Source organism: Bos taurus, chromosome 14 (assembly GCF_002263795.3).
Source record: "Bos taurus isolate L1 Dominette 01449 registration number 42190680 breed Hereford chromosome 14, ARS-UCD2.0, whole genome shotgun sequence".
Classification (NCBI taxonomy): domain Eukaryota; kingdom Metazoa; phylum Chordata; class Mammalia; order Artiodactyla; family Bovidae; genus Bos; species Bos taurus.
In genome coordinates this window covers 69055226-69080813 of record NC_037341.1, presented here as the reverse complement: position 1 = coordinate 69080813, position 25588 = coordinate 69055226, and the positions used below count along the sequence as shown (strand labels likewise).

General features: G+C 39.1%; 1 protein-coding gene across 1 annotated transcript; it reads right to left on the bottom strand.

Annotated features, from left to right (window-relative positions):
• Window positions 1–515: 515 nt before the first annotated feature.
• CFAP418 (cilia and flagella associated protein 418) lies at window positions 516–25588 on the bottom strand. Its single transcript, XM_002692813.7, has 6 exons — window positions 25330–25588; window positions 19712–19799; window positions 17477–17541; window positions 16885–16950; window positions 8850–8945; window positions 516–2946 (listed from the first exon to the last, which is right to left on the bottom strand). The coding sequence occupies exons 1-6, from the start codon at window positions 25482–25484 to the stop codon at window positions 2793–2795; spliced, it is 624 nt and encodes a 207-aa protein (XP_002692859.1). The 5' UTR covers window positions 25485–25588; the 3' UTR covers window positions 516–2792.

Genomic DNA, 25588 nt, shown 5'->3' with positions numbered 1-25588 from the left:
TGAAATTTTTCGTTCCTTTCAGAATTACCTTAAACAATACATAAAGCTAGTATGGTGGCTGATAAGAGATTTCGTTTAAAACCTAACATCTGAAAAAAAAGTCAGCATTTGAGTTACTATTAAGCTTCATTACAATACTTATTAGATTTAAGACCCTTCCCTCCCACATTAAAAAATATCAGGTGAGTAAGAAAAGGAGGGAAAACCATTAAAAATCATAGTTTGATGCATTTCTTTGGCCCAAGAAAAGGAGGGTGTTAGGTGTACAGACATCATCGTATGGGTCTGGATGGACACCGGCCACTGTCAGCAGGCTCCTTCCTACGCTCAGACCTGTTCCTCTGGCTGCCACACTCTCTTACACGTGCACATACACACACATGCTTACACAGGCACTGAAACATGGCATGCTTCTCTTCCTCAATGCAGATAAATACATTCTCTGTTCGACTGGACGGCTCAAAACTTTTAATTGATATTTTAAAGGAAATTATCAAAATTATATCACATTAATCCCCATTTGAATATTTATTATAAAACAAAAAAAATACACCTAAATACAGAGTAAAGCTACTTATTATTTATTTACTTCTGGGCAAGATAAAGGTATGTGAGTACAACAGAGTTCAAATAAAGTAGCTACCTGGCTTGATAAGAAACAGACACTTGCTGGGACCTTCCTGGTGGTCCAGCAGTCAAGAATCCATGTGATGCAGGAGACTCAGGCTTGATCCCTGAGCCAGAAACGAAGAGCCCCCATGTTGCCAAGCACTGAGCCAGCACTAGGGCTCACAACTAGATGAACAAGTGGGTTTGTTACATACTGTGTTTCAATAAAACTTTAATTAAAAAAATAAGATACTTGAAGGTAGTAGAAAATTATTATAAATATTGAAAACAAATGGGCAAAACATCTTGAAAGTTTTATAGACTTTGCATTTAAAAATTATAATTGATTACAAGCTACACTCTTCTACATTGACAGTAAAGTAGCTGCGTTTTGGCTAATAAGATACAACTGGTACTAGTCTACTCATTTGTATATAAACATATACTTTCTACATTTTAGATTAAAGATTATACAATATTAAAAAGCTTATAAAATAAATTGCCAACAAAAATATGAACTCATTTACACAGTTCTGACATTGGGGAATTAATTATTATAACTATAATGTTACGGACTGCTAAACATGGGCAATATATCTAAGTTACAGAATAGTTATAATGAAATAATAAAAGCAAAAAATTAAAACCCATAATTTAGTAAATTTGCTCGTTTAAATTAAAAAAAAAATCACCATTATGACTAAAAGTGCCAAATTCCATGAGGTCCTGAATGTGGGGATCTTGGTGCTCTGCTATTTTTTGCAATAGGCAATTTAACCCAGATCCTCCTATGTTTCTGATAAAATTTTAGAGGATAAAACACTTTTATTGAAAGATAAGATCTGTAAACATATCCTTAATATAAGAATGTGAGCATCTGCCAGTGAGAGGTATCCTATCAGAATACTAGACTTACTAGAGCAAGTTATACACATATGCAAAAGTGTCACGGTTAGGAAAAGGATTTTAATGACCAGATCTTTCTTTGCTTGCGTAAAATGGTTGGAACAGATTCAGTATAAGACTAAACAGATCATAACTGTGTTTGGTTACTCCCTTTAAGGAAGCCTTGTGTCACATATCTGAACTGCATAATAGACACATGGGGTGAAGAGCGTCTGGCAAACTGGAATCTCCTGATGAGGCTGGGAGCTGGTAATTTTGAGGTAACCGCTTTTCCAAATGTGCTGCTTTGTAGGATTCCTCAGGTCTTAGTCATATTAAGGAGCCCAACAGGTTACCTGCTGGTTCAGCTATGCTTTATTTCTCTTTTCATGTAGTTATCTAATGAACAGCATGTCAACCTGATCCTACCAGAAAAATCAACAGGCTGCCTGAGAAAATATCTTACTTGCTGTTCTCATATCTTACTTGCTGTTCTCTTTACTTAATGGAGTTTTAGGGCATTAAAGGCAAGAAGGTACTTGGTAAATCCAGCAATGATCTGTATCAGGATTTTTCCTTGTAGTTTTAGGTGCATCAAAACAACTTTTTTTAATATAGAAATGAATATTTGCTAAAACACAAACTAGATACCTTTTGATATCTAAATGAACAAAAGGAGGAGAAATAAGTTAAAACTGGTAATATATACTAACTGTTGTGCATAGAATTGCTTTGAGTTTGTGAAGTAACATCAGACACAGGCAGTGTTTTCACCTACAGTTCGCCCACACTCTTGAAAACCCTTTCATCAGTCACTGACTATATGGATTCTGACATGCCTAAATTATTATTTTTGCTAACAGCAGATCTGACCAGAGCAGGTGATGTATACCCCTCTCAGTGACCTCTCTGCAGGGCCAAAGGTCTGCTTTATCCCCTGTAACTTCTGTAATGAGGAATACTCATGCTAAGTGTATTAGCAGTCAGGAGTATGGCAATTACTAGTGAATGGCTATATATCTGTATGAAACTCCAGGAGACAGCCTAGCAAAGAAGTATTTGGATAACCTGTTACCTTACTAAGTGAAATGCTCATATATCAAAAATGAATAATTCCAAAATGTTAAAGCACATTATCCTCCCAAGTCCATTTAGTCCTTGACAATTTGTACAGCCATTAAATGGAACTTTGTCTTTTCCCAAGGGCACGACACTATGTGCCTTTACCGAAACACCGTGGCGATGAATGGAGACTGCTCTCATGGGTGCAGCTGTCTGAATGTAGGACGTCTGGATCCTTAGTGTTTGCCACAAACCCAGCGAAGCTGATGGTCGGTCTGAAGGTCAGTCAGTTCTTCAACAGCTTTCCAGCTGCACTGGCAGGCGTATGCTCGTGTTCCTTTCTTCTTTACCAGCTTTGTTTTTAATTTGTGGAATTCTGGCATATTGTTCCTGTTGGTAAAACAAGAAGGTTTTAGTATAATAGTTTTGTTCAGTGCTTAATGACTTAAAAAAAAAAAAGAAATCCTCATTGCTTTATTTTCCAATCTTTACAACATCCAAACACTAAACTACTCCGTGTTTTCACATGCAAAACAGAAGATACACTTTGGTTTCTGAGGGTTGCAATATTTTACAATGGTAATCCTTTGTCTGTTTATTAGGCTGCTGTAGAACACAGCGACGTAAAGAGCTGAAGAATCACTGATTTGTCCTATCAGAGACCACATGATGTAAGAACAGTGGAAAAGACGGTGGTTCATCTCCAACCTCAAATGCTCACCCGGGCCATATTTTAAAAGCTTGCACATGGAGGGCATGTAAGAGGCATAAAGGAACAGGCTTCTGATATGTTAACTATGGAAATTTTTCATTAATAGAGAAAAAGTGCTTGTTATTTCTATGTGTTGAATTCATATTGTATCTCATTTGTTTCAATTTGTTCTTATTCACTTATAGTATCAGGAAAAAAAAAAGCCTATCCTGAAATAAATGTCAATAATTTTAACATAATTGAGTCAATGGGCAGAACTCATGAAAAATGATAACCATCTGACTTGGTGCTATTATAAAAAAGACTACAGAAGTTAAATTTAATTCATAGAAATTAACAGAAAATCAACTATGATTTTCATAGTTCATGTACTGAGTTTATGTAATGTAACTATTCCATGGCAAAAGAAGATGAAAAAATTCAAAGTGGAATGATGAAAAAATACACAGTAAAAATGATGAAATACAGTACAAATTAAAAGAAAAAAGATAGTGCTATTATTTCATGTTTGCAAAGGAAAGCAGGATGTAAAGTGCCCTCTGGCGGCCAACGGGCACCACACGCAGTATCGCACAAAATTCAGGCACAAGTTTGACGCTGACAAAAACCTGAGAGGCTTTCCAAGGCCAAGGGTCTGACTTCAGGAAACTGAGACTTTGACCAGCTGAACGACTCAGCTAAGGTTACAGTGAGATAGGGGAGGAATGAGTAAGTTTTATGGGAAAGAGAACAGCTGAACAAAGCTAAATATGTTTGATTAAAACTAAATGGCTATGTGAAGAAGTGTCCTTTATTCAATCTATAACATATTTTGACAGACTTAACATCTGACACTTGATTGGATTGAATCCTTACAGAGTTCAGGAACAGGAATCACGGAAGCCAAGGAACTAATTAATACATTTCAAGTAGTGCATTATTTTAAAAGCTTCGAAAGAAAATATCATTATTTTCCATAAAGGAAATACAATTTAATAGAAAAATAAGAGCATTTTATTTAGCTATTACGGCAGGATGGTCAAGTATAGCTTACACTTCTTTTAGACAGTTCTAGAACTTGTCAAAGCTACACTTACTTACTTACTTACTTACACTTATTGCCCTCACTTGTAAGATAAGGACAATGAAACAACTAAATGGGTTTTTACTGTATAACCAACATACAGATTGGTACCACTAAAAACGAATGGCTCCCAATGTCCTGCTGGGCATTCTGGGATACTCTTAGAACTTTTACATTGCCTTCAGTCATCACCTACTTCTGGTTTCCCCAGTGAACATTTCCCATCCTCCTCAAGTGTTTCATCTCCCCTCTACTTCTCTACTTTCAAGCAGATCACATCTTCATTCACAAAACCAGGCAATGAGATGTGAAAAGGCTTCCGTTTCCTAGCTTTCCCCCCGAAAGCATCAGCATATGACCACCTTCTACCCAGGCACAGAGCAGGCCTCTTCCTACCCACAGCTCACTTCCATCAGCACTCTGCACCAAAGCCTCCAGGACCTTGCTACTCACATAACCTCCCCTTCCAATGTCTTCTCTCCCCTCCACAATAAAAACACCAAAGCATCTCCTATCTTAACTAAATAAGCCTTTAACTCTGCACTCACTGACAGGTTTCCAAATCACCTTTCTGGGTAACATCTTCCAGTCTCATGGTTCTGACTACCACTGTACAGACATTTCTTATCTGAGCTTCAGAGCCACAGGTTCATCAGCTCCCATAATGAACGTATAGACACCTCCTTCAAAACTGTTCTTAAATTCTATCAATGGACTGTATCGTGGCCCATGTTAGTAAACCAAGACAGAAATCCAGGACCCATCCTGAGTGACATTTGTCTCTCATCTTCCAGTAAGGATTACCTCTAAAATAGCTCTTGAATCCATCTCTAGTCTATCCTCCCCACTGTCATAACTCAGATCCTCATTTCCTTCCCACTGGATTACCACAATATCCACAATCAGTTCAGTTCAGTCGCTCAGTCGTGTCCAACTCTTTGTGACCCCATGAACCGCAGCACACCAGGCCTCCCTGTCCATCACCAACTCCTGGCGTTCACCCAAACTCATGTCCATCGAGTCGGTGATGCCATCCAGCCATCTCATCCTCTGTCGTCCCCTTCTCCTCCTGCCCCCAATCCTTCCCAGCATCAGGGTCTTTTCCAATGAGTCAACTCTTCGCATGAGGTGGCCAAAGTATTGGAGTTTCAGCTTCAGCATCAGTCCTTCCAATGAACACTCAGGACTGATCTCCTTTAGGATGGACTGGTTGGATCTCCTTGCAGTCCCAGGGACTCTCAAGAGTCTTCTCTAACACCACACTTCAAAAGCATCAATTCTTTGGCGCTCAGCTTTCTTTATAGTCCAACTCTCACATCCCTACACGACCACTGGAAAAACCATAGCCTTGACTAGACGGATCTTTGTTGGCAAAGTAATGTCTCTGCTTTTTAATACGCTATCTAGGTTGTTCATAACTTTCCTTCCAAGGAGTAAGTGTCTTTTAATTTCATGGCTGCAATCATCATCTGCAGTGATTTTGGAGCCCAGAAAAATAGAGTCTGACACTGTTTCCACTGTTTCCCCATCTATTTCCCATGAAGTGATGGGACCAGATGCCATGGTCTTAGGAATCGCTAATTCCTGTGATTCTAAACTGATCTGGTTCCCATAAATAGTGAGCAATCTTTTGTAAACTCAAATATTCAGATCTATCCCCTGATTAAAAACCTTCAGTGGTTATCCACTGCCTAAAAAAATTAAGTCCAAATTCCTCAGCACTTCTTCTATGCCTCTGCTCTTTTTGATCTCTTGCTCCTACTTCACCTCTTGCCAAGTTCTGCTCTTATATTCAAAACTCCACACAGTCCAAACTGCTTGGAAGTTGCCAAACACACCATGCGGTTTCACCTGTGTCTTTAAAAATATCCCCTAAAAGACCACCAGTGTCCACATGGCTTGCCAGGCAAACTCCTGGTTATCCTTCAAGGCTCTGAGGCTTTTTCTGATACCTCAGGGTGGAATGCATCCACCTTGCCCTGTGAAAGTCCTCTTTCACATTTATCACGTGATGTAACAGTCTGTCTCTCCTCAAAACTGAGCACTGCTTGAGAGCAGGCACTGTGTCCTATTCATCTTGTGAGCCTGGTATTTAACAACGCTACAGACTAGGTCCTAAAGAAAGCCTGATGAAAAGAAATGCTAGTAAGCTCTACGGAGAAGGCAATGGCACCCCACTCCAGTGCTCTTGCCTGGGAAGTCCCATGGACAGAGGAGCCTGGTGGGCTACAGTCCATGGGGTCGCGAAGAGTCGGACACGACTGATGCGACTTCCCTTTCACTTTCATGCACTGGAGAAGGAAATGGCAACCCACTCCAGTATTCTTGCCTGGAGAATCCCAGGGACGGGAGCCTGGTGGGCTGCCCTCTATGGGGTCACACAGATCTGACACGACTGATGTGACCTAGCAGCAGCAGCAGCAGCAGTTAAGCTCTATAGAATATCATATCGATGATCTATATCCTGATGGGGATTCACAGCCTCTCCTTTATTTGTTCCATTCATCTATTTTTAATAGTGTAATGAATCTTCTAGCTCTATCTAGAAGTCTGTAGTTTTTAAAAACCAGGCTGCTCATAGCTATGGGCTTCCTAGGTGGCGCTTGTGGCAAAGAACCTGCCTGTTGATGCAGGAGATGCAAGAAATGTGGGTCCGATCCCTGGCTTGGGATGATCTCCTGGAGTAAGAAATGGCAACCTGCTGCAGCATTCTTGCCTGGAAAATTCTGTGGACAGAGGAGCCTGGCGGGCTACAGTCTATGGGGTCACAAAGAGTAGGACATGACTGAGCGAGTAAGCACAACCACCACCAGATCTACAGTACACCAACTGCGACTGCTCTTGATAACTCGGAGACACTGAAAGCTCCTCAAGTACAACTACATCACCAACAAGCTTCCTTTATGCCTGTGCTCATTGACATTTTGATGGTATACACATTCTATTATACTAGTTTTATAAAAATTGGCGGTTCATCTTAGTGAAATATGTGGACTATTCCCCATGCATTGTATCAACTAGAAGAAAGCCTATAGCAGAGGGCTTAGATAAGTCAGAAAAGATGAAATGAATCTGAAATTAAAAGCTAACTTTTCCAACAATGGGATTAAAAAGTGGACTAACACAAATCCAGGTCAGGAATAAGGGCTCCTGACCTGGATTTGGGGATTACACTAGGCTTTTTTGGGGTTGGGGACCATGAAATCTCTCAAATTGTAATTTTTCTATGTATTTACATATTTGAGTTTTTCTTTGCATATATAGAGAGGATTCAAAGTTTTCACAAGATTTTCAGAACACTTTTTAATGTGAAAAGTTTAAAAACTCTTACATTAACACTAGAGGAGACTCCTATAGATCTACATGAGAACAGCTACCAGAAAAGTGTGAAGAAAGCCATTCACCCGTTTCCCATGCTACAGAAGAGTGCTCTAATAATTCTGATTACTTGTATCTGAAAATATAGTCTTTGTTTAGGCACAGGTCTGGGGGCCCCCAAATGCATGATGTATGTACTTTACTAATTTTTAGCCCTTAATTTTTACTTGAAAACGTGAAGGTATAGCTCAAATATATATATATATATTTTTTTTTTCAAATATATTTTTATAACTTAAAAATATTAGGCATTCATGGAACTTCCCTGGTAGTCCTGTGGTTAAGACTCTGAGCTCCTAATTCAGGGGGCTCAGGTTTGATCCCTGGTCAGGGAACTAGATCCCACATGTCACAAGGTATAGCCAAAAAAAAAAAAATTAGGCATTCAGTAAGTATTACAAAAACATGAGTAAAACATTATCTCAACCACAAGGAGGGAGTCAGACATATACCAACCTAAGAGTTTTTTAACCTTTTATTACAGTTAAGTACTGTAACAGGTACAAAGTGCTGTGGCCACATGAAAAAGGATGAGTTTAATTCCAAGTTGAGAGAGTGGTAAGGGAATCATGGAAAATGAGCAATGAATTGTACCGAGGGACATGTAGGGTTTAGGTAGATAAAATGGTGGGAAGATACCCCAAGAGGCGGAGAGTTTACACCAAGTCACAGGGAATGGGAGCACTGAGTGCTCTGACGTAGCTATAATAATCTTGTGAAGGTGAAGACTGTATGGTGGAAAGACAAACAAAGCTGGGTGACAGACAGATGGGGACTGACTCGTGGAGGGTCTCATATGCCATGCTAAGGAATTTAGACATTATTCTGTAAGCAGAGGGGTTTGGGGCAAGAGAATGGCATACTCAGAGTTATGCTTTAATTCTCAGCAAGTGAAGGGTGGTCTGGAAGAAGAGACTATACTCAGGAAAAATAGTGAGGAGGCTACGTCTGAGCTCTTGTCCAGAACTAACATGTCCTTAATTAGGCTGATAGCACAGATGGAAAGGAGATGATGCGAAAAATATCAAAGAGCACAGGTCACAGAGTCTGGCCAAAGGCACCAAGAGGCATCACAGCACAATAAGAAATATAAAATTGCATTAAGTACATTTTCACAGAGTGAAGTTTTTAGGAACATACCTGAAAAACAGGTAATCACATGATTTGTCCCACCTATAGTCATCGTAGCTTTCTACCCAGAAATCACAGGCTGTACAACGCAGATGGTCACATGCTCTGTTCAGAGAAAAAGAACTGTACATTAGAAATGATTGGTAAGTTTAAATTTGAAAAGTTTAAATCTGGGACCTCCCTGGTGGTCCAGCGGCTAAGACTCCATGATCCCACATGCTGCAGCTAAGACCTGGTGCAGCCGAATAAATAAATAAAATATTTTAAAAATGTGAAAATCTGCTGATTAATTCATAGACTATACCATACATTACAGATTACTGAGTAAACAACAGAAATACAAAAATGAATCTAAGTTTTTATACTAATGGACTGATTACCTATTTGAATTTTTAGGTTAAATTTCTGCATAAACCTACTATTTTACTAAGATCTAACACACTGATATATATATATATATATATGTACACATATATATTTACAGATTTAAAGAAAAAAACTGATGTGTAGACCTTTTAGTTTTTAAATTGCACCTGAGTAGATCTTCACTTAAGATAACTTTTTAAGTGTTTCCCTTCCTAATGAAATTTCAGGATGCCTCTATCACAGAACTGCCACACTGTATTGAAATGAATCTGTTTCTCCTGTAAGTGCTGGGACAATATCTTATTTGCTTCTGTTTCCCCACTACTTTGTATTAATGTATTCATTCACTCACTTAAAAAATATTTACTGAAAGCCTACTATGTGCTGGTGAGATTCTGTCCTCATATAGCTTAGATTCTAATTTGAGAATAAACAATACTTATAATAACTAATATACTATATTAGATGATAAAAACGCTTTAAATAAAATAAAAAGTAGAGTCGAGTCAATAAAACTGGAAGCACTGGGAGGAACTGTACTATAATTTTAAATACAGTGGTCTGCATAGGTTTCACTGGGAAGGTATGTCTATATAAGCAGTTTCTTTAGATGAAGTGGTAGTTGTAAAGGAAGTGGGATTAAGAAATGCTTATATTTAAAAAAGATGGAAAAAGAACAGGTTTGTATGTTGATGGCAGAGATGCAGTAAAGAGCCAAATGCTGCTGAGACAGGACAGAACTGCTAAAGCGATACTTAGCACATAACAGGTAGTCAGCGACAACCTGAGGAACTGAAATGCCAAGCAGATCTCAAAATTCATGTACTATACGGTAACGACAGGAGTAAAACGATAACATACAGTAAGAATTAGTAATTGCTGCTGCAAACAATTTGACTTGTATAGTAACTGTGATTTACTTTAAAGAAATCTCCATTGTTTGAAGTATTTTAAAACTAGAATCAATATAGATACATTTGATCACCTAAAAATTATAAGGAAATAAGGGTTTTCTAAGATACCAAAAACAAAGTGAAAAGACCAGTAACAGAGTGAAAGAAAACATCTTTAACACATAATCAAATACTTATACTGACAAACAGTGCTTACAAACTACAAAAATGAAAAAAAACCTAAAATATACTCTCACTAATATAGGTAGCATAGATGAGTGGTTAAGAGTGCAGACAGGATTGCCTAGGTTCAAATGCTGATTCCCCAGCTGTGTAATTATAGTCAAGTAACTTCTCTGTGACTCAGTTTCCTTATCTCTTAAATGGTGATAATACTTACACGCTCAGAATTAGTAGGAGCTAACCAAGCTAATACTGATAGTGCTTGTAACAGTGCTTGGCACACAGCATTTGTTAAAGTTAAAACACTATATAAAGAATTAAAATTTAAAGCAACTATGGAATATATATTTAAACCAATTATGTTAGCCAAAATTAGCACTCTCAGACATTTCTGGTGGGTATGTGAACTTATAACCTTTTGGGGAAAATCTTAGTATAATTTAAAATTAAAATTATACCTAGCTGTTGTGACAGCAATCCCGTTTGGGGGACTCTACAAATAAAAGTACCAGAATATAGGCATATATCTCAAGAATTTCTACTGCAATATTGTTGAAATGGCAGAAAAACAGGATATCACCTGTATAGCTATCCAAGAGGGAAAAGATTGAATAACATTTATACCATGGAATATCAGGTAGTTGATAAAGAGAGATAATTACATTTACTTATTGACCTAAAGGTGCACAAAGCTAGGTGCACAATAACATATATAGCATGATCCTGTTTTTGTAAAAACTACTGCCCAGATTTTCCTGTACAGGTGTTTATAAGTTTATAAAAACATTTTGCTGTTGTTCAGTCACTCAGTCCTGTCTGACTCTTTGTGACCCCATGGACTGCAGCACGCCAGGTCCCCCCGTCCTTCACCATCTCCAAGACTTTGTTCAAACTCATGTCCATAGAGTCGGTGATGCTATCCAACCATCTCCTCCTCTGTTGTCCCCTTCTCCTCCTGCCTTCAATCTTTCCCAGCATCAGGGTCTTTTCTTTTTAATTTTTTTATTTTATTTTTTAACTTTACAATATTGTATTGGTTTTGCCAAATATCAACATGAATTGAAAAAGACACATGTACCCCAATGTTCATGGCAGCACTGTTTTAATAGCCAAGACATGGAAGCAATCTAGATGTCCATCAGCAGATGAATGGATAAGAAAGCTGTGGTACATAATACACAATGGAGTATTACTCTGCCATTAAAAATAATACATTTGAATCAGGGTCTTTTCTAATGAGTCAGCTCTTTGTATCAGGTTGCCAAAGTAGTAAAGCTTCAGTTTCAGAATCAGTCCTTCCAATGAATAGTTAGGGCTGATTTCCTTTAGGATTGACTGGTTTGATCTCCTTGCTGTCCAAGGGACTCTCAAGAGTCTTCTCCAGCACTTCAGTTGGAAAGCGTCAATTATTCTGCACTCAGCCTTCTTTATGGTTCAATTTTCCCATCTGTACGTGACTACTGGAAAAAACATAGCTTTGACTATATGAACTTTTGTTGGCAAAGGGATGGCTCTGCTTTTTAGTATCCTGTCTAGGTTTGGAAGGAGATTGTTATCTTTCTCCTTATACACTTTGACCTTTGTTTTTTTTTTCAATAAACATATAATACTTCTACAATTAAAAAATAAAGTCCATCATTATATTATTTTCATTTTTGTTTTTTTTCAATAAACATATAATACTTCTACAATTATAAAGTCCATCATTATATTATTTTCATTTTTGTTTTTTTTCAATAAACATATAATACTTCTACAATTATAAAGTCCATCATTATATTATTTTCATTTATTTCCCTCTAAAATTCAGATATGTCAACTTCAAAATTACAAATATATTCTGGCCTGAAAGTTTGATAATGCTTTATATTTCTAAAAATATTAATTATAACAATAACTAAACATTTAAAATCTATACAAGCTTGAAAAACAATTCTATATTTTCTCTTGAACTGTTAGAAATCTATGAAATTGAATTTGTACATATGGAAATTCAACACACTTATATTTGTACACATTTGAACTTGGATTTTGAATGTACAGGTTAGGAAAATGCAAAATGATGGTTCCCAAAGCTGCTATAACTGGCTTTCTTATGCATATGTAGTTTATTACATGACTGCACAGAGTGTTAACTTTAATGCCTTAATACATATGTGCAATTTGGCTGAATTACTGCTGTTGTGGGAACTATAATTTAGAATTTCCTGACATTTTGTATGTGTAAAATTTCAACCATAATGTTAAATACAGCTTTTTAATTTAAAATTTAGTAGTTTATTCAAATCTATTCACACTACCACATTTTCCTACAAACACTGTCCTCTGAGAAACATAAAACCAACTTGCAGCTAAGAAATCATTCTGCTGCTACGATTCACTCTATTAGATCATAATTAGTACCAGTCTATGGAATACTCCAGTCTTGCAAGTAGTTTAAAAAATGAGCAGGGTAAAATTCAGTTTGGCTTGAAAATGACGCCTTGGTTTTATCTATACCTTATCAATGGCACCACGCTTTGCTATTACTCTTCCTCCTTTCCACCAGCTGGGTAAAAGACTCAAATCTTTACACTCTAAAATCATTCAGGATTACTCTCAAACCTGAGCTTTATCCCAAATTAAACAGATTCAACAGGTAGAGCAGACCTTCCTTTATACCCTCGGCATGTACATCAGGGCTTGTCTTCAGAGCTTAAATATATTTTTCTTTCCTAACTACATATAAAAGAATATCTAACATAAAGTCATGGTTCCAATTAAAGATACCTGTCAGGTCTTTCCTCTAAAATGTGAGGAAATACAAACATGAAGGTGTCACCAATGGCTTTGTCCTTTTATCTGGCTAGTAAGTAAAAAGATGTTAGCTGTGGGAATGTCCAAAACACAGCCCAATACAGTCTTCTGCACAGACTCTGAGGTTCTCAGTCAGAGCCACACAGTGCACTGGGGAGTCTTGCTGTTTGGGCAGTTGGAAAACAAGAACAGAGCTTCCTTCTTGCATACATTATATAATCAACTGGTATACTAGAAAACATAATGGACTAGGAATCAAGTTACACAGGTGAGTCCTTGCCTTGGGCAAGGAACAGCACTTGGGAGTCATTTTTGACAACCTTCTCTCTGACCTCCAATAGCCATTTAATCACTGAATTCTGTCATTTATATATTTTAAGTATCTCAAGTGACACCCCTTTTCCCTACAGCCACTGCCAGTACGTAGGTCACCGCGGCTACCGCTGTCTCTCTCCTGGACCACTGCTAACTACTGCTTGTTGACTGGTCTTCCAGCGTTCCCTCCTGTCTTGTCCTTCCAAGTTCCAATCCATTTTCTATTCTAGAACCAAAATTTCTTTAGAAACACAAATATGATTATGTCACTTTTATTTGCTTAAAACAAAACAAAAAACAAATCTAACAACCCAACGGCTTCCACTGCCCTAGGACTTATGTTTCTAAAATCCTCCTCAGGGACCCAAACCAAACATCCCTTGACTACCTCTCCAGCTCCTTCCGGAGCCACCCTTTCCCCCACTCGCCACACTCCAGCTCACCTGGCTGCTCCCTTCCTCCAGAACCTCCAGCTTCTCCAGCTCAGGATCGCCTAGTGTGGTATGCCCGTCTAATGTGGTGCGTCCTCATTTAACACGGTGGTGCCAATGCTCCCCTCTCTTTGCTTAATTCCTACTTACCACATCACAGTCTGATTAAATATTATTAGCTTAGGAAAGCATTCCCTAACCTTTCATATTAGTTAGAATGCCCATTATCCATGTGTATAGTATCCTGTACTTATCTTTTACATTACATATTATGTGGAAATTAAATAGTTATTTGTAGAATTAAAGTCTCTTTCCTTATCTAGACTGAAAGCTCACTGAGGGAAGGGAAGTGTCCACTTATTTGTTTGTCACAAGGTGTTCACTTAAAACCTGGGACTCAGCAAGCACACGATGAATTAATATATGTGTAATGAAAATAACACCAGTGCTTCAATGTCCTCATTTACAACAAGGGGTTAAAAATTCTTGTTCTATCTGCATCTTGGTTTTTTCCTGTGAGCAGATGAACCAATACACATACACAAAAAAAGTACTCTGGACAGTATAAAGTACTTCGCACATATAATGTTTTACATGCACAGGAATAGGTACGTGCTTATCTTTCAGTGGGTGCTGATTTGGGTCATGAAGAGGGTGGTCAATGATTGATATCTTTATGATGGGTGAAGAAGATCTGTGAATATAAACATTTACCTGGCATATAAATGCAAATTCTATGTGTGTTTTCCATTCTAGACAGGGAAAAAAGGTAAAAATACTCAAAGGCAGAAAAATGTTAAGTGGAAAGTATTAATAGAAGCAATTACAAGTGTTCTACTGGAAGTAGAGTATCTGACCTAAGCTTCAACTGGAGGTAAAACAACTGAAAAAAGAAGAGGAAGAACAAAGACACCAGTTTGGTAAGGCAAACAATGAGTTTAGAGTTAATATGAGACAGATTTCAGCTCTCATTTTCCTTCTGAACAGGGGAGAGGTGCTCAAGGCTGTATGTGAGGGATCTTTTCTTTGATGCTCTATGTGGCTGAGACTACAGGAGACATAAGTGGATGGTAACTAGGAGACCTTCGCTGTACAGTTCATGGGTGAGTTGAGAGAAGCCTGGATCCACGGCAGAGTGGTCTGGCAATGGCTGAGACAAGTCCAGCTGGGCTGACACAGGTAAGTCGGGACTGACAGCAACCAGACGGAATTCTTCTCTAAGGGCAGTCTGTGTCTCTAATTCTTTGTACAGACAGTCCTCAATGCAGGATGAGTCAGGTGCTATCAACACTTATTTACAGCCCTCACAGCAAGCATCTTTCCTGTGGGCTGCTGCAGCCTGTCCACGGCCTGGTGTTCCTGGTCTAGATCCCCAGTTTCCCTCCCACAGCCCTTTTTTCTGAGCCTCCAAGGTCTAGGCCAGCTGCACCCTCCAACAATGTCTTTTTGGATCCCACTTTTATTATTCAGTACAATGATTATCTCTCCTGAAGTGTGATTGTGTTGTCATATAGCACAGTCTTTCATTTCTTAAAAAATTACCAGAAAATGAAAAAGTGTTTTAGAAATAATTAGACAAAACATAATAATTTAGTTAAGTAGGCTTCTGTAAAAGTAGAACCAAATTTATCAGGAGAGTAAAATGATTTGCTGAACTATTTAATAATAAACAACACATGGAAACAACCTAAATGTCTACTGAGAGATGAATGGATAAAGATGTGGCACATAAACACAATGGACTTCCCTGGTGGCTCAGATGGTAAAGCATCTGCCTACAATGCGGGAGACCTGGGTTCCATCCATGGGTCAGGAAGATCCCCTGGAGAAGGAAACGGCAACCCACTCCAGTACTCTTGCCTGGAAAATAACATGGATGGAGGAGCCTGGTAGGCCAGAGTCCACAGGGTTGCAAAGAGTTGGACACGACTGAGCAACTTCATTTCACTTCACATATACATAATGGAATACTACTCAGCCATGACAAAGAACAAAATAATACCATTTGCAGTAGCATGGATGGGCCCAGAGATAATCATACTAAATGAAGTTAGAAAGAGAAAAACAAATACCGTATGATGTCACTTATATGTGGACTCTAAAATGTGACACAAATGAACTCATCTTCATAACAGAAATAGACTCAGACAAGAGGACAGACTTACGGGCGTCAAGGAGAAGGGGTGGGGGAAACGGCTTGGGAATCTGGGACTAGCAGACAAAAACTGTTATATATAAATGGATAAACAACAAGGTACTCCTGCTGTATAGCATAGGGAAATATATTCAGTATTCTGTGATAAACCATAATAGAAAAGAGTATGAAAAAGAAGGCATATATATGTATAATTGAATCACTTTGCTGGACGGGAGAAATTAACAACATTGTAAACAACTATACTTAAATAAAAAAAGATTCACTAAAGATCAGTCTGTTTCCCCACTTTATGACAAATGACAGCGGAGTGGGAGTCTGAGGCTGCGGGGGCTTGGGACAGGCAGCACCGTGACTGTAAGACCACCCCGAACCAGGTCCTGAGTGAGACACTGGGTAAAAGGTGGGCTGGGGAAGAGACGCCAAAAGGAGGGCTTCTGCTTTTGAAATATGTAGAATCAAGAGACTCTGCTTCAGAACTCTGGGTACTCCAGACCCACAGCTTCTCACGCTGCTTGGCCAAGGCAGGGTGCACGGCACATCATACAGCACATGGCTGACTGTCCTCCTGTCCACGCACTGGCTTCCAGTGCCTGGAGGAAACAGGGCGGAGCAGAAGCTCAGCTCCTGGTGTCCTGTGGAAACCAAGCTGGGATGGAAGTGAGCCAGGCACTTCAAGTGATCTTAGAGAAGGTGTCAACACAATGAACAACACATACCCAACATCAAGCTTTCACACTATCCCCTACGAATAATACACATTTCAGTAAAGTGTCCTTGGACTGGCTAACAAAACATACCTCTTACGATGAAACAGACTCATGCCAAGATGATAAGAACTATGTTTCAACAGGGTATCAATTTGGAAAGACCTAATTAACGTTAATGTATTTCTGACATCTTACCTTGGTGAAGCATTTGTCCCAATCCCACACGGAACGGTGCTTCCGCCAATGTACACTGGACTGCAGCTAGACATGTTCAACAGAGGGGAGAAAACCAAACCAAACCATAAAAGAAGCATGAGAAGTCAATTTGGCCTCATTGACTCTACATTCTTGAAATCAAATTGTATATTTTCCTGAGCAAGTCAACTATTACAACGAAGAGGTATTCATTCCAGGGTCAGTGCTTTATTGGATAAAACCTGCACATTCAGAACCACTCAAAGAGTTAAAATGAGTCAGAGGAAAATGTGTTTGCCAAATAATGTAGGGGACAAAGTAAATACTGAAGAGTATAACAGCACATTAATTCTGAGAAACTGTTCACACTTTTTTTTACACAGCAGAAAATTATTTACAACAGCAATAACCTCCCATTTAAGTTCCTTTGCACTAAGGAGTCATAGACCAGAAGAGCACGGAAAATGCTGCTATTGGGTCTTTCCCCTGAAAACTAACCAGTGCTTTGTTGCTCAATGTTGGTAAATGGTAACAAAATCTACTAGACCATGCTTAGCAGTGGGTGTAATTCACTGAAGCAATCCCGACTTACCTTTTACCAAGGCCTTGAATGGAAGCTCTGACAGATGTGTTACCTGAAGATTTAGATTTTAATTTCTGTTAAAAAAACCAAAATAATAAAAGACCACAGGTAACTTGGATAATTGTAACATGAAAACTAATATTCGTTATTTTGTAACAAAAGTATTTTAAAATGGCTTAAATAAAAATTTCCTATGATGTTAAAGTTTCAGAAATAAAAACAATGATCAAAACCTTTTAAAAGCAAAAGGGAAGTAGACCTCCCTGAGGAATTTACAAATTACTACGCTAACATTTAGTCTAGAAAATTGACATACTGCCATTATTAGCAAGCTAAGATTTAGAGTCACTTTATAACTCTTCAGTTAATACTAGAGTTCAATGATTTAATATGAAGGATCTGCTATTTAAAACTTCATCCTGGAAAAATGCAATTGAGGAAAAAAACCTCAGACTCATTTTAAAGGCTGTAAACGGTACTCACCTGAACTAAAAATAAATTAACCAAACTCCTGGGTAACTTCAGGAATATTAGTTTTGATCAAACGGAATGGTATCAACCATTAGATATTCAATGAAAATGTAGAGCTACCTAGTCACAGCCATACAGTAGTTCCTATATGGTTACATAACGTCATCATTAGCAAGCATTTATTAAGTGTTAACTGGTATAAGGTACCAAACAACATAAGCCAACCACATCCTAGGACCACCGCCAAGGAGAGGAAATGAGAAGGAGAAAAGGCGATTTAAACTATGCGGAGACATGCTATCATTTACCTAGTAGGTGAGGAAATTTAATGGAGGCAAAATACTTTGTTTTACTATTTTCCCTTAACTCTTTTGTTAAACAGAACTGGAAACATTTTTGGTGCATATCTGACAAATACTAATGTGCCTGAGTCTCTTTTTGTCTTTGGAAGCATGCTCCATGTGCCATCCTGGCTCGCGTTTATGACTCAAAGCTGGCACACTGGGACAGCTGCAGCTGTTGCCGGGCTTTCTTGGGTGAGTCTGAAAATAGTTAATGAACAAAATAACTGGCAAATAACATAATACTGTAAGTCAACTATACTTTAACTAAAAAAAAAAAAGAAAGAAAAACAACGCAATGGGTGAGCAATGGGGGAGGGAGTATTGTTCTCAGGAGCATAATCTGGCCTCTTAGGACAAGCTGGGCATGGACTGGCAATTCACACACTTCTTTTCTCATCCAATCAATGTTTGACATCAACCTGCTTTTTTCCAGAAGTTTACTTGGGTTGCTTTCTCTCCTGCAGGTTGGAAAACTGAATATAATCACTAACTTCAAAAAGGGAGCATACAAGGACTTCCCTGGTGGTCCAGTGGTTAAGATTTCAAGCTCTGAAAGCAAGGGGTATGGGTTCAGCCCCTCGTCGGGGCACTAAGATTCTGCATGCTGCAACGTGCAGCCAAATAGCTAAATAAAATCTGTTTCCTTATCCTCAAAAAAAAGGGAGCACACAGAAGAAATGTGTAAAAGTGTATTTCTTCATGATTATAAAACCTACTTTTGTTTCAAATTATCTTCTCTAATACTTCTTTAGAAAAGTACTTCCTTCTCTTTCTGAAATGCCTTGATCTGAAGATACATAGCTTCTGGTAGTTCAGTGGCACCTTCACTACTTTGGCCCGGGTTCAATTCCCAGAGGGGGAACTAAAATCCCGCAAGCCACGCAGCGTGGCCAAAAAAAAAAACAACAAAGAAGTAAATCTGGGAAAATGTTAGAGTATGTTCAGTATGAGTAGTAAATATACAGGTGGCTGTTACATTATTTTACAAGCTTTTAAAAAGTTGTCATAGATACACAAGTATTTAAAAAATTAAAATATTACCAACTAACTCATTAGTTCAGGGATGAGAGCAATGGCAAAGCATCTGAGATGCTAAGCACATTCCTATAATGCAAGCTGATTTTAATCTTTTAGCAGAGTGCTCTTAGAGTCTACAAATAAATGCAAGTAATCAACTTCATCTGTAAGTTGCATTTTGTTCAACGCCTTTTCTAATTTATCATTCTTGATGAGAAATAAACAGCAAAACACACACAGTTTCTAATACTTTTTTCCTGTATAAATCTAAGTGGAATAATTTCTTTAAACAATTTTACTTCTCATAATTCAGGACTATAGATACTTGTAAATTCTATAAGCTTTTAGATTATTCTAAACATGTCTTGAGATAATGAAAGAATTGCTGTTACCTTTATGACACTTTACTTACAAAGTGTTTTTTGTCAAAGTGGGGCTCTTCAAATATTTCATTAATGAGACTGTCAAGATCATCTTCTTTTTCAAATGTTTCTGCTGATCTGAAAAAACAAACAACAACAACAACAAAAAAAAAAACCAAGAAAACATTTGAAGCTTAAGTGCAGATAAAGTCAGCCAAGTATCTGAAGAGTTTTGTTTCAATAAAGTCTATTGTTAGAGTTGATAACAAAAGAATTGTGATGCAATTTTTTTTTGTACTATGGGCATAGCCCAAGTTTCTTGAGAAAAAGATGTAGTTTATTGAGTACAAATTCACATGTGTACTTTTACATACTTAAAATATAACATTTAAAGCCATATGATATATAAGAGAAAGGTAGGTATGTACTTTTCTAAATTATATCAACCACTTATTTAAGAATAAAAAATATGTACAATTGTAAGTAGAACCTGAGAATTATACACAAAGATAATTTTCATATGTCTAATTTTCCCCTAAGAGTTCCATTGTAAGTCAAATAATAGTCTCTTTACTACAGGAGCCAAAGGTTATATAACCAAATGATCAATTACAAACCCACACAGAACAGTGTTAGTTGCTTGATGGAGTACCTCAACTACCTCTTTATCTTCTGCAGGTAAAGCCATCATAGGATTACTGACAAACTGTTACTGCATGGGACTTCTATTTAACAGCTAACATTTACTAGATGTTGGAGAAGGAAATGGCAACCCACTCCAGTATTCTTGTCTGGAGAATCCCAGGGATGGTGGAGTCTGGTGGGCTGCCGTCTATGGGGCTGCACAGAGTCGGACACGACTGAAGCGACTTAGCAGCAGCAGTAACATTACTGAATGTTACGGAATTCAGTAACATTTACTGAATACACAGATGTGAAGAGATTAAAAAACGTGCCCAAGGTCATATAAATAGTGGGAGAGGCTTGGAATTGAATCTAGGGCAGTTCAAGATACCTAACAGTAAAGGAGACTAACTCTCTTCAGAGTTGCTATTGTACAGATGCTATACATCGTTAGTACTTTATAACTTCACTGGATCATGAAATTATTTATTTTAAAAGACAGGCTTTTCAGTCTATTTCTAGAAACGTATTTGCTCTGAAATTTTTAACATCAGGACTACAGTCCTGATAGTCTCTGATACTATTTGTGCTGTGCTGTGCTGTGCTTAGTCGCTCAGTAGTGACTCCGCAGAGTCCGACTCTTTGTGACCCCATGGATTGTAGCCCACCAGGCTCCTCTGTCCATGGGGCTTCTCCAGGCAAGAATACTGGAGCGGGTTGCCATGCCCTCCTCCAGGGGATCTTCCCAACCCAGGGAGGGAACCCAGGTCTCCCGAATTGCAGGTGGATTCTTTTACCAGCTGAGCCACCAGGGAAGCTCCTGATACTGGTTAGCGTGTGATACTTACCTGACTTAAGAGAATGCAGAGGCTGCTAACACTGAATGACTGACTCCATTTCTGTATAGACTCTGCCTTTTCAGTTTTTCCCTTTCTAACTTTTACCTTTATTATTTTCCACTCTACATTTCCTTCATAGCTCAGTTGGTAAAGAATCTGCCTGCAATGCAGGAGACCTGGGTTCAATTCCTGGGTTGGGAAGATCCCCTGGAGAAGGAAATGGCAACCCACTCCAGTATCCTTGCCTGGAGAATTCCATGGACTGAGGAGCCTGGCGGGCTACAGTCCATCGGGTCACAAGAGTCAGACATGACTTAGCGACTAAACCACCACCATACTGGTTTCTTGCCAAGGATGCTTTCCTCTTCACAGAAGCACTCCAAAAACCTTCTGGCAGCTGCCACCCTCTCTTATCACTACTGAAGAGTAGTTTTTATCCATTATTCTACCTCCTTACAAGTATTAATATACTGGATTTAGCATCAGCTGATGACCTGGCTGAGGGTTTCTCAACCTTAGCAATACTGACATTTGGACCAGATCATTCTTTGATGTGTGTGTCACAGTGGTAGGCTTGTGCACTGTAGGATGTTTTATAGTATTTTTGACTTCTACCAGCTAAATGCCAGTAGCACACCCTTCCTCAATTGTGACAATCAAAAAATGCTGTTGTCAAATGCCCCTTGAGTGGTAAAGTCATCAACAGTTGAGAACTATCCACCTAGTTTAAATTAAGCTTATGGAATTTAAGCTTAAATTAAATTTCCATAAGCTGTTGTGGAAAAACCCAAATGAACTTTTTGGCCAACCCAATATTTAATCTCTCTGAATCGCCTGCAATGCAGGAGACCATGGTTCGATTCCTGGGTTGGGAATTTCCCCTGGAGAAGGGATAGACTACCCATGCCACTATTCTTGGCTTCCCTGGTGGCTCAGAGGGTAAAGTGTTTGTTTCTTGGGCTCCCCTGGCGGCTCAGATGGTAAAGAATCTGCCTGCAATGTGGGAGACCTGGGTTCCATCCCTGGGTTGGGAAGATGCCCTGGAAGAGGGCATGGCAACCTATTCCAGTATTCTTGCCTGGAGAATCTTCGTGGACAGAGGAGCCTGGTGGGCTGCAGTCCATGGGGTCTCAAAGAGTCAGACACGATTAAGTGACTAAGCACACAGAACCTCAGACATTTTGTACGTAACAAGCAGATCTAGACAACTACTTAAAACTTCCTCCAGGTGTAATATGCTGCCTCTGGCCTCTATATCCCTCAGCTACAATGAAACTCCTTTTTTGCCCCCAAAGTCTCTACTGCCCAAATCATTACATTCAATGGCCTTGCTCAGTAACAATCCTTTTAATCTTTCAGAAGCACCTGACACCAATTCCTTCAATTTCTATTGTGACAGCAGGTTGCTAAAATGTCCCTGAGAAATTCTCTCCTTTGGTTTTCAGGATGTTCTCTCTGGATTCCCTTCTCCCCTGCAGTTTCACAATTTCAAGAATCAGATGCATTCAGATGTTACCAGTCTACTCAGTACTGTTAGGGGTTTGAGCTACCAGCTTACATTAAGACTGGTCTGTTATTAGAGCACACAATTTTATGACGTCTATGCTTACCTATGTTTTCCTATAGAAGTGGGAAAAAAATGCCATCATTTCACTGAGAAAGCATATACATTTTAAAGGACAATATAATGTTGTTTGGTTTTTTGATGCTACAATACAATAATCTTTATCAAAGGTTAATAAATAGCTATTGGTTCTCTGATTTTGCTTCTTATATTGAATCTTGATTTAAAATATAGTTTCTGTCAAAAATAAAATACATATTCTACATAATACAGACAATTGGGGTTTAACACTTGAACCACAATTAAATGTGAAAGGTATACAAAAAAGCTTATATCTAGGTGTACAATGTCCTAGTAGACTTGGAAACATGAACTTGGGCAAGTAACTATTTTTCTAAGTCTTGATTTGGTCAGTTAAATGAGTGTAATAATAGCATTCACTTCATAAGGATTTGGAAATTAAATGAAAAAACACACATAAGGCTCTTAGTATACAGAAAGGATTCAATAAATGTTGGTTATTATTATACCTATTATCTAGGAGGTTATGATATTATCTGTAAATATTCCCCATCTGTATCATCCTGAACCACATTATTCTTATTGCAGTTCAACTCACATCAGTCTTTTTAAAAAAAAAAACAACTAATCATATATTTCTCTTTATCATTTTGAAGTCTTCATCAAATTGCTATGTTCTGACTGTTTATATTAGCAGCTGTTCCTGATATCCAGATGTGGCATAGTCATGTATTAGTTGCAGAACTGTCATTTTAAAGACACAGTTCCAGTATTTTAACTCTTTTAAGAAAAAGAGATACAGGCTAAATCACTGTACAATTGGCAGATAGTCTCCTATTAATAAATTCATAATATAAGTAGGTTCCTAACTTTCTGGTATCAATCTTGGCTCAGGATAAAATTTTAATGTTTGACATTATATATTGCATTTATATTTAAGTTTAGGGTCTTTGTTGGTGCTTTCTGTGCAGTTTACCTTTATAAATATACTGCCAAGTGAAAAGTTTTAACATGTGAATAACAGTAGCACTGGCTTGCTACAGCTTCTGTAAATGTATTATTGAAGAATTTGATTTAGTATGGTGGGATGGGGTACTAGGATTACGGATGGATTTTACAGACAGAGGCATAAAAGGACCTGTGCTTGGAAAGGATCTGTCCACCTTACTAATCCTTACCATTTTCAGCAGCTAGCTCCAAGTCGTCCTATCCCTCTGTGCTAGTTCTCCTAAGATGAATAGGCTCTTGGAAGGCTCTTTGATAAATTCTTTCCACGCTCAAAGGAGTGAATAAAAAGAACAAAGAAACTGCAAGCTAACACTGCTGTAGGACAGGAATGGTAGATCTGCTGGAAATCAGTATAGAAGGATGTCCAGCCTTCAAGATAACAATATACAAATTAATGAGAGTGATATTTGCATATACAGTCAAGTGAGCCTTAGCCCATTCAAAGCAGTCATTTTAGTTGGCTCAACATTTATTTCTTAGAATGCTGCCCAGCACTCAACTAATTTTTAGAGCTTCTGTTTCTGAACTTTAGACTCTTTGGAATGTTTTTATTGTGAAGGCGAGTTTTTAAACAAACATCTGTCATTGGAGGTAAAGCTAGTAAATTGGGTAGCAATGGTGCCGGGCTCTGGGAAATCACATAGAGGTGCACAAAAACAAAACAGAATCCACAGACGCAACCATAAATGAACAAGACTGACTCTCTTGGTTTGTTCCAAAGCTGCCTCCGTGTAATTCCACAAGGGTTTCTAAGAGATTCAAGCAAGAGTTGTTGCAGAGCCTCCCAAGTTATCACTTTGAAGGCCTATACTCACTCTGGCAAAAATGGAATTGAGGGGAAGTGGAGATAAGAAAGTCATTGCTATTTAATAATTACATAGGAAAAAAAAAAGACTGACAAATATGAAAGATACTTTTTTAGATCAAAAACCAAAACTTTAAGAAATTTCCCCAAATTTCAATTTGGATGCCTGAGATCCTCTGCGACCCTTAGTTGGGGCCCTGGGTAGAAGGATGGTGGTGGGATTAATAGAGTGTGACCAATAACTAAATCTTTTTTCCTAAATCCAACCTCATTCAATTCTGAGCTTCAAAGGGAAAAACAACAACAACAACAATAACTAATGATGGACCAGAATGCAAACGTTTTCTCCAGCAACTGGCCCAAGGATTGTTCTGCCTGGGGAATGGGGTCCCCGCACCTGAAAAGGGGACGAGAATCATTCACGCACACGGAGGCCCGGGTCACCGTGACTCCCTCAGGGTTCGAGAGCAGGGGCCTAAGATGCACCCCCTCTGACCCCCTGGAAGCCGCGGGGATGTGTCCGGGTGGAACAGACCTGGGGAAGCCGCGGGTTCTCAGAGGCGGGGCCTGCTCGGGGGGCGGAGTCGGGCCTCGGGGAGAGATGCTAAGATCCTCGAGGACGAGGCGTGGGAGTACGTGCGGCCCCGGGGAGTGAGGGAGTGAGGGTCTGAGCCGGAACACGGAGAGGAGCTGGAGGTCGTGGGAGGGGCGGGTGGGAGTACGGTTTTTTCGGTCTGGAGGCGGAGGGGTGGCCTTAGGGCCTGGAGCAGGCTTCACCACAACAGTCCACCCCTCCCGCCTGTTAACCTGAGATTCTCTTTCGCCTCGGCTCGGTTCTGGTCGTGGCCGAAGAAGCCGCCTCCGCCGCCTCTGGGCCGCTCGACCGTACCCAGTCTCAGTGGGTCTGGTCGGCAAAACTTGGACTCCACCTCATCCAAGAGCTCGTCTAGGTCCTCCGCCATCTTGTATTCTCACGTCTTGCTCCCGGGTTGTTCTGGCAACCGGTGGTTTCCAGGAGCAACGCGAGGACCGCCCCCCCACCATCCCTTCCCGGGGCGCGCGCCCC

What these genes read in the sequence shown, in the direction of transcription:
- CFAP418 (XM_002692813.7), bottom strand. Translation starts at nt 25,484, where the DNA reads ATGGCGGAGGACCTAGACGAGCTCTTGGATGAGGTGGAGTCCAAGTTT. An exon ending in GGGACAAATGCTTCACCAAG is followed by an intron (nt 8,946 to 16,884) that starts GTAAGATGTCAG and finishes TTCTCTGAACAG; the next exon opens with AGCATGTGACCATCTGCGTT. An exon ending in TGTGATTACCTGTTTTTCAG is followed by an intron (nt 2,947 to 8,849) that starts GTATGTTCCTAA and finishes TTTTACCAACAG; the next exon opens with GAACAATATGCCAGAATTCC.